Here is an 18,043-nt window from a genome sequence, read left to right on the forward strand (position 1 = left end):
CCACACTATCAATAATCCATCCATCCATCCATCCATCCATCTTCTTCCGCTTATCCGAGGTTGGGTCGCGGGGGCAGCAGCCTAAGCAGGGAAGCCCAGACTTTCCTCTCCCCAGCCACTTCGTCCAGCTCCTCCCGGGGGATCCCGAGGCGTTCCCAGGCCAGCCGGGAGACATAGTCTTCCCAACGTGTCCTGGGTCTTCCCCGTGGCCTCCTACCGGTTGGACGTGCCCTAAACACCTCCCTAGGGAGGCGTTCGGGTGGCATCCTGAACAGATGCCCGAACCACCTCATCTGGCTCCTCTCGATGTGAAGGAGCAGCGGCTTTACTTTGAGCTCCCCCCGGATGGCAGAGCTTCTCACCCTATCTCTAAGGGAGAGCCCCGCCACCCGGCGGAGGAAACTCATTTCGGCCGCCTGTACCCGTGATCTTGTCCTTTCGGTCATAACCCAAAGCTCATGACCATAGGTGAGGATGGGAACGTAGATCGACCGGTAAATTGAGAGCTTTGCCTTCCGGCTCAGCTCCTTCTTCACCACAACGGATCGATACAGCGTCCGCATTACTGAAAACGCCGCACCGATCCGCCTGTCGATCTCACGATCCACTCTTCCCCCACTCGTGAACAAGACTCCTAGGTACTTGAACTCCTCCACTTGGGGCAGAGTCTCCTCCCCAACCCGGAGATGGCACTCCACCCTTTTCCGGGCGAGAACCATGGACTCGGACTTGGAGGTGCTGATTCTCATCCCAGTCGCTTCACACTCGGCTGCGAACCGATCCAGCGAGAGCTGAAGATCCTGGCCGGATGAAGCCATCAGGACCACATCATCCGCAAAAAGCAGAGACCTAATCCTGCAGCCACCAAACCGGATCCCCTCAACGCCTTGACTGCGCCTAGAAATTCTGTCCATAAAAGTTATGAACAGAATCGGTGACAAAGGGCAGCCTTGGCGGAGTCCAACCCTCACTGGAAACGTGTCCGACTTACTGCCGGCAATGCGGACCAAGCTCTGACACTGATCGTACAGGGAGCGGACCGCCACAATCAGACAGTCCGATACCCCATACTCTCTGAGCACTCCCCACAGGACCTCCCGAGGGACACGGTCGAATGCCTTCTCCAAGTCCACAAAGCACATGTAGACTGGTTGGGCAAACTCCCATGCACCCTCAAGGATCCTGCCGAGAGTATAGAGCTGGTCCACAATTCCACGACCAGGACGAAAACCACACTGTTCCTCCTGAATCCGAGGTTCGACTATCCGGCGTAGCCTCCTCTCCAGTACACCCGAATAAACCTTACCGGGAAGGCTGAGGAGTGTGATCCCACGATAGTTGGAACACACCCTCCGGTTCCCCTTCTTAAAGAGAGGAACCACCACCCCGGTCTGCCAATCCAGAGGTACCGCCCCCGATGTCCACGCGATGCTGCAGAGTCTTGTCAACCAAGACAGCCCCACAGCATCCAGAGCCTTAAGGAACTCTGGGCGGATCTCATCCACCCCCGGGGCCTTGCCACAGAGGAGCTTTTTAACTACCCCAGAAACCTCAGCCCCAGAAATAGGAGAGCCCACCACAGATTACCCAGGCACTGCTTCCTCATAGGAAGACGTGTTGGTGGGATTGAGGAGGTCTTCGAAGTATTCCCTCCACCGATCCACAACATCCGCAGTCGAGGTCAGCAGAACACCATCCGCACCATACACGGTGTTGACAGTGCACTGCTTCACCCTCCTGAGGCGGCAGATGGTGGTCCAGAATCACTTCGAAGCCGTCCGGAAGTCGTTTTCCATGGCTTCTCCAAACTCCTCCCATGTCCGACTTTTTGCCTCCGCGACCGCCGAAGCCGCACACCGCTTGGCCTGTCGGTACCTGTCCGCTGCCTCCGGAGTCCTATGAGCCAAAAGAACCCGATAGGACTCCTTCTTCAGCTTGACGGCATCCCTCACCGCCGGTGTCCACCAACGGGTTCTAGGATTACCGCCACGACAGGGACCAACTACCTTGCGGCCACAGCTCCAATCAGCCGCCTCGACAATAGAGGCGCGGAACATGGTCCACTCGGACTCAATGTCCAGCACCTCCCTCGTGACATGTTCAAAGTTCTTCCGGAGGTGGGAATTGAAACTCTCTCTGACAGGAGACTCTGCCAGACGTTCCCAGCAGACCCTCACAATGCGTTTGGGCCTGCCAGGTCTGTCCGGCATCCTCCCCCACCATCGCAGCCAACTCACCACCAGGTGGTGATCGGTAGAAAGCTCCGCCCCTCTCTTCACCCGAGTGTCCAAAACATGAGGCCGCAAATCCGATGACACAACTACAAAGTCGATCATGGAACTGCGGCCTAGGGTGTCCTGGTGCCAAGTGCACATATGGACACCCTTATGTTTGAACATGGTGTTCGTTATGGACAATCTGTGACGAGCACAAAAGTCCAATAACAAAACACCACTCGGGTTCAGATCCGGGCGGCCATTCTTCCCAATCACGCCTCTCCAGGTTTCACTGTCGTTGCCAACATGAGCGTTGAAGTCACCCAGTAGGACAAGGGAATCACCCGGGGGAGCACTTTCCAGCACTCCCTCGAGCGCATCCAAAAAGGGTGGGTACTCTGAACTGCTGTTTGGTGCGTAAGCACAAACAACAGTCAGGACCCGTCCCCCCACCCGAAGGCGGAGGGAGGCTACCCTCTCGTCCACCGGGTTGAACTCCAACGTGCAGGCTTTGAGCCGGGGGGAAACAAGAATTTCCACCCCAGCTCGTCGCCTCTCACTGCGTGCAACGCCAGTGTATAAGAGAGTCCAGCCCCTCTCGAGAGAACTGGTTCCAGAGCCCTTGCTGTGCGTCGAGGTGAGTCCGACTATATCCAGCCAGAACTTCTCTACCTCGCGCACTAGCTCAGGCTCCTTCCCCCCCAGCGAGGTGACGTTCCACGTCCCAAGAGCTAGCTTCTGTAGCCGAGGATCGGACCGCCAAGTGCCCTGCCTTCGGCTGCCGCCCAGCTCACAATGCACCCGACCTCTACGGCCCCTCCCATTAGTGGTGAACCCATTGGAGGACTACTATCAATAATATTAACAATAATATCAATAATAATTGTTTATATTCATAAATTGATTCTGAAATTTTTTTTTGACCACTCATTATTTCTAATGTGCATTTCATTAGTTGCTGTGGTAGACTCCAGGTTAATGATTTTATTTTGAAGCCTACTTTGCACTGAACTGGAAGTTATAGTGTGCACATTGTAATGCTGTGTAACTGACAGTAGTTGAGTACTTGCTGCTGAGCGATTATCATGAATTTAGCAATACCGTGACATAAACAAGTGCTTCTCAATTTATGTAACGCGCCCTCTAAAAAGAAGAAAACATTATAAGCCACTCTCACTAAATTGTATCATTTGTCTATACAATTGGTATAAGTACACCTCTGCATAACACTGTATTCCTATTAACATTAAAGACAGAAAAAGAAAGAATTACAGATCAACTTTCGACCAAGAATAACTTAAAATAGTTTTTTAGTCTGAAACAGAAAATATTTTAAGTGCATCAATTTGCCTGACATTTAAACATGTTTTATCCTTATTTAAACTATTAGCATTTTTTTGACCAACTTGAACCATTTGATACTGAAAAATAAAATCAAACAAGCTCAATAATTTTGAATAAATTCATATTGATCAGCAATATTAAGTCAGGAGCACACTATATAAAACATTTTAACCTACACGACAAAAATGAAAAAAATAACATTTGTGCTTATTTTTGAGGAAGTCAGGATTAATGGCTACAATGAGCACGTTTTGTTGTGCAGAGCTTCTCAATGTCCGGTTTGAAGTGTGACACTGCATAATACTGATAAAGCATGTTCCCTGGAAAAGAACTGACATAAATGGACCCATTTTTCAATCGGACTTAAGCAGGCACTTTTATAGTAAAAATAAGAACCAAAAGGACCAGGACTTGATGAATTGGTCCACAGAAGGCTTGTTGACATAAGCAGGTTCCACTGTGTAATAATCGTATATGTAAAAACTGTATGGAGAGAAATGCGTCTGTCTCACCAGATACTCAAACACCAGTGTGAGGGACTTCTGTGTGTGGATGATGTCATGAAGCGTCACGATGTTGGCATGTTTCAGGTCCTTCAGCAGAGACACTGATGAACACAAACAACACACGTCACTTAACATTGGCATGCACAATTATGTCCAAATGAAAATTCCCATTATTCCCATCATTATTGAAATCACGATTATTCATGACGGGTGAGCAATCTACTTGCAGTGGTGAAGGTGGCGTCATCATGTCATTTGTAATGAAATAATCCAAATAATTAATGTATTTATTTATTTACAGACAGACATCATTTTGTATTACATTATTGTTTCTTTTGTTAATATCAGACTCCGTTCTGCAAAAAGGTAATCCCAAGAAGCGCACAGTTTATGGACAGGGACCCACAGTTCAAATATAAAGTACAGGTCAAAAGTTTAGACACACCTTCTCATTCAATGAGTTTTCTTTATTTTCATGACTATTTAATTGTAGATTGTCACTGAAGGCATCAAAACTATGACACCTGTGAAGTGAAAACCCTTTCAGGTGACTACCTCTTGAAGCTCATTGAGAGAATGCCAAGAGTGTGCGAAACAGTGATCAGAGCAAAGGGTGGCTATTTTGAAGAAACTAGAATATAAAACATGTTTTCAGTTATTTCACCTTTTTTTGTTAAGTACATAACTCCACATGTGTTCATTCATAGTTTTGATGCCTTCAGTGACAATCTACAATGTAAATAGTCATGAAAATAAATAAAACGCTTTGAATGAGAAGGTGTATCCTAACTTTTGGCCTCTACTGTACATCATCATATATTATACAAAATTCAGTACAATACAATTCCTTTACAAATACCCATTTACAATTTTATACCAACCTACCTACAGGTGGGCATTTATAAAAAAGGAATCTTTAAATCCACCAAATCAGTCTCAAGATCCTATTATTCAAATTTGATCAAAATGTTGCATCATGAAGATCATACATACAGAGGTCAAGACCAAAATGATGCGACTAATGTGAATTTCTCAACCATAAGGGGTGTGCCAAAATATATTAAGCATAACATCGCAATAAATTTTGCTTTTAAAAAATGTGATTATTTTATAAAGCTAGATCATCGGGCCTTAAAAAGCCTATACAAACGTTTTATTTTTGTTTAAATGTTTTTGTTCATTTTTAGTTTTAATACTTTAATTTTTTCTCATCACATGATGCCTTTAGCTCTATTTATCAATTTTTCCACATTCCACGGGGCGACCCTCCGGGTTGGCTAAGTGTTGCCACACGACGTGAAAGTTCCTCCAGACTCCAGGGTTTCCCCTAAACTGCCAAGATACCTGTGGCGGTGGGGGCGTGGTTATGGGCGTGTTCACCATGACATCATCGAGCAATTTGCACAATTTGCTATATGATATGATTTTATTTAAAATGGCTCAAAAAATGTATATATACATTTAAAACAAATCTGTGATTATGAATTAGTATTAAAGGCCTACTGAAATGATTTTTTAAAATTTAAACGGGAATAGCAGATCCATTCTATGTGTTATACTTGATCATTTTGCGATATTGCCATATTTTTGCTGAAAGGATTTAGTAGAGAAAATCGACGATAAAGTTCGCAACTTTTGCTCGCTGATAAAAAAAAGCCTTGCCTGTACCAGAAGTAGCGTGATGTCACAGGAGCTAGTATTCCTCACAATTCCCCATTGTTTACAATGGAGCGATAGAGATTCGGACCGAGAAAGTGATGATTACCCCATTAATTTGAGCGAGGATGAAAGATTCGTAGATGAGGAACGTTACAGTGAAGGACTTGAGAGGCAGTGATGGACGTATCTTTTTTCGCTCTGACCGTAACTTAGGTACAAGCTGGCTCATTGGATTCCACACTCTCCTTTTTTTTCATTGTGGATCACGTATTTGTATTTCAAACCACCTCGGATACTATATCCTCTTGAAAATGAGAGTCGAGAACGCGAAATGGACATTCAGTGCCTTTTATCTCCACGACAATACATCGGCGAAATGCTTTAGCTACGAGCTAACGTGATAGCATCGTGCTTTAACTGCATATAGAAACAAAAAAATAAACCCCTGACTGGAAGGATGGATAGAAAATCAACAATACTATTAAACCGTGGACATGTAAATACACGGTTAATGCTTTCCAGGCTGGCGAAGGTTAACAATGCTGTGCTAACGACGCCATTGAAGCTAACTTAGCAACTTAGCAACGGGACCTCACAGAGCTATGCTAAAAACATTAGCTCTCCACCTACGCCAGCCAGCCCTCATCTACTCATCAACACCCGTGCTCACCTGCGTTCCAGCGATCGGCAGAAGGACGAAGGACTTCACCCGATGCGTTTGGCGGCCCGGAGACGTAGGAAGTCAAGGTGAGGTCGGCGACTAGCGCGGCTAGCGCGGCTAGCGCGGCTAGCGCGGCTAGCGCGGCTAGCGCTCCAACAAAGTCCTCCTGGTTGTGTTGCTGTAGTCCGCTGCTAATACACCGATCCCACCTACAACTGTCTTCTTTGCAGCCTTCATTGTTCATTAAACAAATTGCAAAAGATGTCCAGAATACTGTGGAATTATGAAATGAAAACAGAGCTTTTTGTATAGGATTCTACGGGGTACCATAACTTCCGTTACTCTGACTTCGTCACGCGCATACGTCATCATACCGCGACATTTCAGCCGGATATTTCCCGGGAAGTTTTAAATGTCACTTTATAAGTTAACCCGGCCGTATTGGCATGTGTTGCAATGTTAAGATTTCATCATTGATATATAAACTATCAGACTGCGTGGTCGGTAGTAGTGGGTTTCAGTAGGCCTTTAACATATATATATTTCTTCGTTTTGCCATTTTTTCAATTGTTGCTGCTTTTTGTACAATGTGCAACAAGTCTAGCATCTTCTTCTGGTGTTATTATAGAATGTGCTCGTGTTTAGAGACTCTTGACTTCTGTCCCTTGACGTCCCTGACTAAAGAGGCTAGCTGCATCGATCATGACGTCACACTTGCTTGGCGCTGTTGCTCCAGTTGGACTTTCTCTCTAAAAGCCGCCACAGTCCTTTTATTATTTACACATTTTACAGATAGCTATATATATTAAAATCACGTCCACATCACAGACATGCTGACAACGCTCAAAACAGTCAGAATAGCGTATGTTTTGTGTACATCCGGTTTTGGCAACGCTTTTTTCGATGATCAAGTTTTCGGTAAATCACTTGTCAATAGTGCACAAATAATAAGCTATATACAGTATAGGTCAAAAGTTTGGACACACCTTCTCATTCAATGTGTTTTCTCTATTTTCTTGACTATTTACATTGTATATCGTCACATCAAAACTATGAATGAACACATGTGGAGTTATGTACTTAACAAAAAAAGGTGAAATAACTGAAAGCATGTTTTATATTCTAGTTTCTTCAAAATAGCCACCCTTTGCTCTGATTACTGCTTTGCACACTCTTGGCATTCTCTCGATGAGCTTCCAGAGCTAGTCACCTGAAACGGTTTTCACTTCACAGGTGTCATAGTTTTGATGCCTTCAGTGACAATCTACAATGTAAATCAGGGGTCCGGATCCGGCCCGCCTGCGTCCAAAATCAGGCCCGCGGGAAGTCCCAAGTATAAAAAAAAATAAAAATAAAAAAAATAAAAAATATATATATATACACTACCGTTCAAAAGTTTGGGGTCACATTGAAATGTCCTTATTTTTGAAGGAAAAGCACTGTACTTTTCAATGAAGATTACTTTAAACTAGTCTTAACTTTAAAGAAATACACTCTATACATTGCTAATGTGGTAAATGACTATTCTAGCTGCAAATGTCTGGTTTTTGGTGCAATATCTACATTAGTGTATAGAGGCCCATTTCCAGCAACTATCACTCCAGTGTTCTAATGGTACAATGTGTTTGCTCATTGGCTCAGAAGGCTAATTGATGATTAGAAAACCCTTGTGCAATCATGTTCACACATCTGAAAACAGTTTAGCTCGTTACAGAAGCTACAAAACTGACCTTCCTTTGAGCAGATTGAGTTTCTGGAGCATCACATTTGTGGGGTCAATTAAACGCTCAAAACGGCCAGAAAAAGAGAACTTTCATCTGAAACTTGACAGTCTATTCTTGTTCTTAGAAATGAAGGCTATTCCACAGGCAAATCATATTGTCTAAAAATGCTTTTTCTCATCGATAACGTGACATCATCGCGCACGCGGAAAGTGAAGTTTGGGGACCCCTGATGTAAATAGTCATGAAAATAAAGAATAAAGAAAACGCATTGAAATGAGAAGGTGTGTCCAAACTTTTGGCCTGTACTGTATATCAATTGATACTGTAATGACCAACTAATGTTAATGTTTTATGTCCGTGTGGTTTGGTTTTGATGTCAGTTTTCCCCATGTTTGCAAACACACCGTGCGTGCCTGAAAGGCGATTGGCGGAGAATGTCAATCAATCAATCAATGTGTATTTATATAGCCCTAAATCACAAGTGTCTCAAAGGGCTGCACAAGCCACAACGACATCCATGGTTCAGCGCCCACATAAGGGCAAGGAAAAACTCACAACCCAGTGGGACGTCGATGAGAATGACTATGAGAAACCTTGGAGAGGACCGCAGATGTGGGTAACTGAGGAAGTGTTTTTGTGTGTCCGAGGAATCGCAGAGTCACGAGACGAAAGTGTTTGCACGGGAGGCAAAACCTGTGGCAATTGTGCCGTTTGTTATCATAAGATTGGTAATAAAAGTTAAAAATAGCATCTGACTTTGTAATTTCCTCTGGGGGCTACAATAAATTTTATTACTTTAATTTGTTTTCAAGTAAAAAAAAAAACTATTTTCATGGTACGGCGGTAAGAAAAATGCTGTGGCGGTGCGCATCATTAAATTACATTAAGGGGAACCCCTGGAGTCTATTTAGCACGACAGCTCCAGCTAGTTTGACTAGGTTTCGGTCCCCGTAGCTGTTGTCGCCGTGTAAAATAAGAGACGGACGCACTGGAAATGCTTGCTGAAGGAAATAGAACTTAAGACTATGTTTGAGGAAGTAAAGAAAGGAGGTGTAAGCGTGAGAGCTCCCGGCTCAGTTTCATCTCCAAGGCTTTATCTCCTGGGCTCAGCTCGGCTGTCAGAATCTATAAACAATAGGGCTGTGCGAGTTTGTCATTTTAAGACCCTCTACCAACATATTCTTGTCTCAAGTTGCAACACAATAAATTGCAATAATCTACCTTGCAGGCTGTGAAAGTGCTTGATTTGATATGAGGCAGAGCCTGCTTTTTAAATGTCAATATTAGAGATGGACCAATATGTTTTTTATTGATTATTCCTAGTCAAGGAGGCCGATAAGTGATATTTGGAGCCAATATTCGTTTGCAGTAAAAGTGAATTAAACATGAATAGTATATGTCACTGAACAGCTGGACAAGGCTTTAAGTTGTTTTTTTAAAGTAGCAGTAGAGTGGAAAAACAAGTTGCCTCTATATTGAAGCTATTATCATATACAGTACATTAAAATGCCAAATATTGGCGCTGATGATCGGTCGATCCCTAGTTAATATCCCCAAAGATGAATTCAACTGTTGCAGCCTAATTCACACGCGTTTTATTACTCCAAAACAACTATCACCTTCTCTGATGGCCGTACACGGAGCTCCTTCTTCATGTTCCAGACGGATTTCCTTCAAAGCCACCAAGTTGTCCGTCAGCTTGCTGCGTCCTTTGTACACTGTGGCGTACGTACCCTGGGTAAAACACGCCCACACACAGATGAGACCGGTGCACAGGTGATAAACAGACAGGCTGATACCAACCTCTCCCAGCTTGTCCAGTTTGACGTACGTCTCCAGTTTGCCGAAGCCGATCTCTGACTGCACGCAGAAGACGCCATTGTTAAAATATCGCCATTCAATATCGTGCGGGCAGACGTACCAGGGACACTCTGCGCAGCCGCCGGCTGATTGGCTGTTCAAACAGAGCTGGGCCAATCACATTGCACTTCTCCAGATAACCGTCTGGAAGACGGATGTCCGCCGGCAAGGACAAGCGTTTGTTGATGTCCTGAAAGACAGGCGGTGGTGTACTTACTACACCATGTCACAACCTGAACTGTTCTAGCGTGTGCACGCACCTCGCTGGAGATCTTCTTGGTCCTCATTCTCACTCGAACTGGACTTTGAACGTCGTCCGAGGAGGACGTGGGCTCGTTTTCGCCGTCGGAGCTCATCTTGACGTCCTCGTGGACGATCTCTGCGCGGACACGGACGGAGTTGTGAGGACACTCCCGGGGGCGCGACAACGTTTGCGGTGTGCCTACCCAGTCGGCTGCTGTGGTTCAAGTACGAGCTCAGACTGCGTCCCAGACCGCGAGGTCTGCGACTGTATGACTGGAGGAGAGACTGAACGGATGAAGACGACCCTCGGATTTTGACTCCCCCTGTTGAAGGGCGATGGCCGCCTGCCTCTGTCAGTGGGAACAGCCAATCAGGGAAGAGAAATAGACAATCTTAGCGCTACACCAGGGGTGTCCAAAGTGCAGCCCGTAGCTATTTTTTTTAATTTTTATCGTTAGCATTCTAATATTAGCATGCTAACTTTAATATGCTAGCTTTATGAAGCCAATTAGGGCGGTATAAACTTTGGTCATATTTTGGTACTTGATGTGCTGACGTTAGCATGCTAGCTTTTTTGCAAATTTTGCAGAAATACCCCTCAGCATCAAATATGTAGTTACTTGACGAATGATACATGTTAACGTGCTAACTTTATTATGCTAGCTTTTTTAGCTAATTATGGAAGTATAGACTTCAGTCATATTTTGATACTTGATGCATGCTAACGTTAGCATGCTAGCTTTTTTTCAAATTTTGCAGAAATACACCTCAACATCAAAATATGTTGACTACTGCAACGCACTTCTTGTTGGAATCCCCAGCAAAAACATCCAGAAGCTGCAATACATACAGAATAGTGCTGCTAGGATCCTGATGAGAGTGCGGAAATATGACCTTATCACACCAACTCTCAAATCCCTTCACTGGCTTCCTGTTCCACTCAGGCTTGAATTCAAAGTCTCCCTACTAACTCACCAGTGCCTCCATGGAAATGCCCCCCCTCTACCTCAAAGAACTACTCACCCCCAAATCCTCCACACGACACCTCTGCTCCGGAAAGGCTAACCTCCTCCAACCTCTGAGGATAAAGCTACGAACAATGGGAGACCGGGCTTTCTGCTCCGCCGCTCCCAGTCTGTGGAACACTCTCCCTGACCACCTGAGGGCACCACATACTGTAGATGCTTTTAAAAAAGGCTTAAAAACCCTTCTTTTTGGAAAGGCCTTTTTTTTTTTAGATATATGCATACTAGTTTTAGCTATTTGGCTGTTCTGGTTTTTATTTTTTTTATTATCTTTTTATTTTGAGACCCTGTAGCACTTTGAGGTTGTTTGCTCAATGTAAAGTGCTTTTTACAAATAAAATCTATTATTATTATTATTATTATTATTTTTACTTGATGAATGATGCCTGTTAGCATGCTAGCTTTAATGGGCTAGCTTTTTTTTAAGCTAATTTTGTAGGTATAAACTTCAGTCATATTTTGGTACTTGATGCATTGTAACGTTAGCATGCTAGCTTTTTTGCAAATTTTGCAGGAATATACCTCAGCATCAAATATGTTGATACTTGAAGAATGATATCTGTTAACATGCTAACTTTAATATGCTAGCTTTTTTTTTTTTAGGTAATTATGGAGGTATAGCCTTCATTCATATTTTGGTAAATAAAGTTAGCAGGCTAGCAATTGAAACAATTTAAACAAATAACACACCTCAGGGTAATATATTTTGCTACTTGACGCAGGTTACAGTTAGCATTTTAACAGCATGATAGCTTTTAAAGCTAATTTATCAAGTATACACCTCAATGACATTTTTGGTATTTCACTAATGCTAACTGTAATCATACTATTTTTTGCTTGTTAGCATAATACTATTAGCATGCTAGCTTTTTTTGCAAATTTTGCAGGAATACACCTCAGTGTCAAATATGTTGTTACTTGACGAATGATACCTGTTAGCATGATAACTTTAATATGCTAGCTTTTTTTTAAAGCAAATTTTGTAGGCGTAGACTTCAGTCATATTTTTGTATTGATGCATGCTAACGTAGCAGGCTAGCATTTTAAACAAATTACGCACCTCAGAGTAATATATTTTGCTACTTGACGCACGTTACAGTTAGCATTTTAGCATGCTAGTATTAACATTTTTGCTTTTTTAAAGCTTATTTATCAGGTATACACCTCAATGTCATATTTTGGTATTTCACTAATGCTAACTGTAAGCATGCTATTTTTTGCTTGTTAGCTGTTTAAAGTCATTTTGCAATTTTTTTGGTTACATGACGCTCTCTGGCCAGCGTGCTAACTGTTAGCATTTCAGTCTGGCTTTGACTCTTCAGCATTTACACGACATTTCAACCAAAATTTTATTTTCTAGTACTTTGCAAAAAATATATATACTGTATTCACCGGAATATAAGCCGCTACTTTTTTCCCACGCTTTATATCCCGCGCCCTATAAAACATTATGGCCTGCTAACGGTAGGCCATAATGTACAGTACACCGACAGACACTGAAAAGGTGTGTTATTGTTTGTGCTATGGCGCCATCTTTTGGAGGAGCTCGCTCACTGCACGTGCTTAGGAGTTTAAAATGTACTTCTTGTTTCGTTCCTTGAACCGGAAATATTTGTCCATAGCGTTTTTACTCGTATGGATTCTTCATTCATCACTACATGCAACGTTTGTAAGTTTTACAATATAACTAAAACATTCTTCCTTACTAAACCGTCCCATGTATGATGTCTGTAGGAGTGTATTCACGCATATTTGTACGTGCTATCGTAATGTAATCAAGCTAGCCTGTTAGCATGATCTAATATGCTAACACGTTTACGAGTGTCTGTTAGTATTGCTAACTTATAGTGGCATTCTTTTTGTATTGTTTCAGTTTCACAAATTCCGCAGTAAACTCACCAAAACGTCACCATGGAGTTATTGGGTCTGTTTAGCTGATTGGAGAGCTAGCTTGCGTAGCTAGTGGGTCCATGGCGATGGCTTCTGTTTTGCTTGATTGTTGACCGTTTGGAAACAATTAAAGGCCTACTGAAATTATTTTTTTTTATTTAAACGGGAATAGCAGATCCATTCTATGCGTCATACTTGATCATTTCGCGATATTGCCATATTTTTGCTGAAAGGATTTAGTATAGAACGACGACGATAAAGTTTGCAACGTTTGGTCGCTGATTAAAAAAAGCCTTGCCTATACCGGAAGTAGCGTGACGTCACAGGAGGAAGGAATCCTCACAATTCCCTGTTGTTAACAATGGAGCGAGAGAGATTTGGACCGAGAAAGCGACGATTACCCCATTAATTTGAGCGAGGATGAAAGATTCGTGGATGAGGTACGTTAGAGTGAAGGACTAGAGTGTAGTGCAGGGTGTATCTTTTTTCGCTCTGACCGTAACTTAGGTACAAGGGCTCAATGGATTCCACACTCTCTCATTTTTCTATTGTGGATCACGGATTTGTATTTTAAACCACCTCGGATACTATATCCTCTTGAAAATGAGAGTCAAGAACGCGAAATGGACATTCACAGTGAGTTTTATCTCCACGACAATACATCGGTGAAGCTCTTTAGCTACGAAGCTAACATGATAGCATCAGGCTCAAATGCAGATGGAAACAAAATTTTTAAAAACCCTGACTGGAAGGATAGACAGAAGATCAACAATACTATTAAACCATGAACATGTAAATACACGGTTAATAATTTCCAGCTTGGCGAAGCTTAACAATTGAAGCTAACTTAGCTACGGAGCAGCGGCGGGCGTTGTAGCTTTCGAAGACACCCCGGCCGCCATCAGAGTCGGCAAGAAACATATATTTCCCCAAAGTTACGTACGTGACATGCACATAGCGACACGCACGTACGGGCAAGCGATCAAATGTTTGGAAGCCAAAGCTGTACTCACGGTAGCGCGTATGCTATCCAGCTCAAACACAACACAACCTCCTGGTGTTGGTGTTGCTGTAGTCCGCCGCTAATACACCGATCGCACCTACAACTTTCTTCTTTGCAGTCTCCATTGTCCATTAAACAAATTGCAAAAGATTCACCAACACAGATGTCCAGAATACTGTGGAATTTTTAGATGAAAACAGAGCAGTTTGTATGGTGACACATTGGGTCCGAATACTTCCGTTGCCGTCATGACGTCACGCGCATACGTCATCATACATAGACGTTTTCAAGCGGAAGTTTCCCGGGAAATTTAAAATTGCACTTTATAAGTTAACCCGGCCGTATTGGCATGTGTTGCAATGTTAAGATTTCATCATTGATATATAAACTATCAGACTGCGTGGTCGGTAGTAGTGGGTTTCAGTAGGCCTTTAAGGTATTTCGTACTGGTATATATCTGCAGCTTATGGGACCGGTGCGGCTATTATATGTAAACATATTTATTTCTTCTGAAATTCGGTGGGTGCACCTTAAATACCGGAGCGCACCATAGCCCGGAAAATACGGTACATTGTACTATTTTTGGAGAGAGAGAGAGAGAGAGAGAGAGAGAGAGAGAGAGAGAGAGAGAGAGAGAGATGTAATTCACTGAAATTCAAATATTTATTTTATTATATATATATATATATATATATATATATATATATATATATATATATACATACACATATAAATACAAGACATATATATATAAATAAAATAAATACTTTTATTTATATATATATTCAAGTATTTTATTATATATATTTATATATATAATAAAATACTTGAATATATATATAAATAAAAGTATTTATTTTATTTATGTATATATATATAATAAAATAAATACTTGAATTTCAGTGAATTACAGCTATATACATATAGCTGTAATTCACTGAAATTCAAGTATTTATTTTATTATATATATATATATATATATATAAATAAAAGAAATACTTGAATTTCAGTGAATTACAGCTATATATGTATATATATACGTAAACATATATATATATATATATATATATATATATATATATATATATATATATATATATATATATATATATATATATATATATATATATATATATATATATATATATATATATATATGTATATATATACGTAAACATATATATATATATATATATATATATATATATATTAGGGCTGCAACAACTAATCGATTAAATCGATTAAAATGGATTATCAAAATAGTTGGCGATTAATTTATTCATCGATTCGTTGGAACTATGCTATGCGCATGCGCGGAGGCTTTTTTTTATTATTATTTTTTTTTTGGTAATTTTTTTGTTGTTTTTTTTTTGTTTTATAAACCTTTATTTATAAACTGCAACATTTATAAACAGCTGAGAAACAATAATCAAAATAAGTACAAAAACAGTACAAAACAGCGCCAGAGCGGCGGTGAGGCTACGTCTCATGAGATGGTGTAAGCTAGCCAATGATGTGTCATGTGCAGCTCAAGTGACGACGCCATCTCCTTTGCTGGAAACATTCGAAAAATGGCGCAGGAAAACACTACCGATAGTTTAGCGGAGAAACATCTTGAGGTTATTGCTTCAATGGAGAAAAGTGTACGACCTAAGTCGTCAAAAGTGTGGGAACACTTTACTTTAAAGACTTCAAAGAACACCGTTTTCTGCAAAATGGCACGGAAGTACAACATTGCTTCAAGAGCACCTGAAAAGGAAACATGTTGGAGCCATGGATGAAGGGAGGAACTCACAGTACGTAACTTTTTAAGTCCATAGTGGCAACAAGCATTCATGAGTTCAGCTTTTTTGTGAGTAACTTTAAAGTTATGCCTTTGTTGCAACGCGGGGCTGATAATGTGTCTCTGGCACATTTGACTCCGTTTTGAGATAGAAAACGCACGGTTACCAATTTCGAAATAAACGTAACGGACAGAAATATCTCAGGTTGGTTTCATAATGGATCAATGTAGCCGGGCCGATAAAGCTATATAAATCTATTTAGATTTGAGTGACGCTTTAGTATAACTAAACGTTATGAAGGTGCTGGAATATTTCATGCTATTATTCAGAGGCAGCCTAAAATGAATCCTTTATTATTCACAACAGAAACATGTACGATATCTGATTCAGTTCTGATCTGATGAGTTACATTTCTGTGTTATTATTGGTGTATGCTGCACCCCCAATGTCCACAACATGGTGCCAGTATGCTTGTTTTTTTCAATAAAATACTGGAAAGGATAGAAATGTAGTTTGTCTCTTTTATCCTATTATTAATCTAAGTAATAATCGACAGATTAATCGATTATCAAATTAATCGTTAGTTGCAGCCCTAATATATATATATATATATAGTCACTCATGAATAATGAGTGACTATATCCGTTCGGCCACCGTGTTCAATGGAGAAGTCCGATCTACAAAATTTGCAGGCAGCATACCCCTTTCCCTTCGAGCTGTCCTGGATGAACTGAAATTATTTTTTCCAATCATTTTGGAACTTGCAAGCGTACTTCTTCTTACTCGTCGTCGCCATGTCTTTTCTTCTGCTTCGTCTCCTTCTTCTTCTGTTCTGATTGCCGCGCTTGACTTCGAGGTGTAACCGTTATTATTGTCCGGCCGGAAACGGCGCCCAGTGAAGGATAGGGATGATGTTTGTTAAGAAATTATCGATGTCGATGCCATTAGCGAATCCTCTTACCGAACCAATTCCTTATCGAATCTCTTATCGAATCCAGATAGGTTGTTGTTGTGTGTGCACTGAGTTCCAAAAGCCGCAGATGTTATGTGACTGGGCCGGCACGCTGTTTATATGGAGGTAAAGCGGACGTGACTGAGGACAGCATGCGGCCGTTAAAGGGTGAAGGTTTCAGGTGAGAGAGGACGCTAAAGGCACGCCCCCAATATTGTTGTCCGGGTGGAAATCGGGAGAAATTTGTGAGAATGGTTGCCCCGGGAGATTTTCGGGATGGGCACTGAAATTCAGGACTTTCCCGGGAAAATCGAGAGGGTTGGCAAGTATAAATATGGACGTGTTCCGTTTGACAAAAATGTCCTTACCTGAATCGCTGTGTGACGTCACTTCCTGGTGGTCGCTCAGCGTCCTGTCTCCTCCCCCAGCCCCTCCCCTCCCCAGGGTGAGAGAGAGTTGACGCTTGATCTTCCTCATCCTCTCCATGAGGGGGGGGCGCGAAGCTGAGGGGGGCGGGGCAGCCAGTGTGGAAAGCACACCTGAACAGGTACACAAGTCACACGCGGGAACTGGGGGGGGTCCATCGACGTCAATTCATATGTCACCTATGTGTGTTATGCTGCTATTGACAACACACTGCTAATAATATCTAGCTAACCAATAAACGTGGTAAGCGCTGACGTTCACAATATCATGCTAAGAGCAAAAAGCTAACAAATAACATGCTAGTTTCTAGCAGTTCGCAAGTATGCTCACTTCCTAGTGCCTCTTCCGGGCGTGACTATGTTTTGGGGAGGGGGCGCGGGGGCCGTCTACTTGCTGCACGGCGTGTGTTCCCAATGGAAAGGCGGAGGAAGAGCCGCTCGGCGAACGTACTTTTGAGGCGTATGCGGTATCAAACGTGAACACGGCCGGGGTTACTCACCGAGAGGCTTAGCCCCGGTGTCACCTGGCTTATCTTTGGCTCGGTTCAGCGTGTTGGCGTGGAGGATTCTTCTCGCTCCCAGTAATCCGCCGCCATGTTGCTTTTCCGCACATCCGTGACGTCACAACACGCCCCCTCCGCCTCCCCCCCTCGCGCATCTTTCAAAGGAACACTTCAAAAAACGATTTCAAAGGAATTTGTCAACGTGTGACAAATTCACGACGAACATCGACAATGTTCAACAAATGTAT

General features: G+C 42.4%; 1 protein-coding gene across 1 annotated transcript in view; it reads right to left on the reverse strand.

Annotated features, from left to right (window-relative positions):
• cdk16 (cyclin dependent kinase 16) overlaps positions 1 to 17,947 on the reverse strand; it is a 29,582-nt gene extending 11,635 nt beyond the window's left edge. The window contains exons 1-8 of the mRNA XM_062058112.1: positions 17,793 to 17,947; positions 17,236 to 17,406; positions 10,417 to 10,563; positions 10,231 to 10,349; positions 10,032 to 10,160; positions 9,914 to 9,970; positions 9,730 to 9,844; positions 4,073 to 4,167 (exon numbers count right to left, since the gene is read on the reverse strand). Of these exons, the coding sequence (XP_061914096.1) occupies positions 4,073 to 4,167; positions 9,730 to 9,844; positions 9,914 to 9,970; positions 10,032 to 10,160; positions 10,231 to 10,349; positions 10,417 to 10,563; positions 17,236 to 17,353 (780 nt within the window). The 5' untranslated portion in view covers positions 17,354 to 17,406; positions 17,793 to 17,947. The remainder of the gene's footprint in view (positions 1 to 4,072; positions 4,168 to 9,729; positions 9,845 to 9,913; positions 9,971 to 10,031; positions 10,161 to 10,230; positions 10,350 to 10,416; positions 10,564 to 17,235; positions 17,407 to 17,792) is intronic.
• Between the last annotated feature and the right edge of the window lie 96 nt (positions 17,948 to 18,043).

This window comes from Entelurus aequoreus, linkage group LG01 (genome assembly GCF_033978785.1).
Source record: "Entelurus aequoreus isolate RoL-2023_Sb linkage group LG01, RoL_Eaeq_v1.1, whole genome shotgun sequence".
NCBI lineage: Eukaryota > Metazoa > Chordata > Actinopteri > Syngnathiformes > Syngnathidae > Entelurus > Entelurus aequoreus.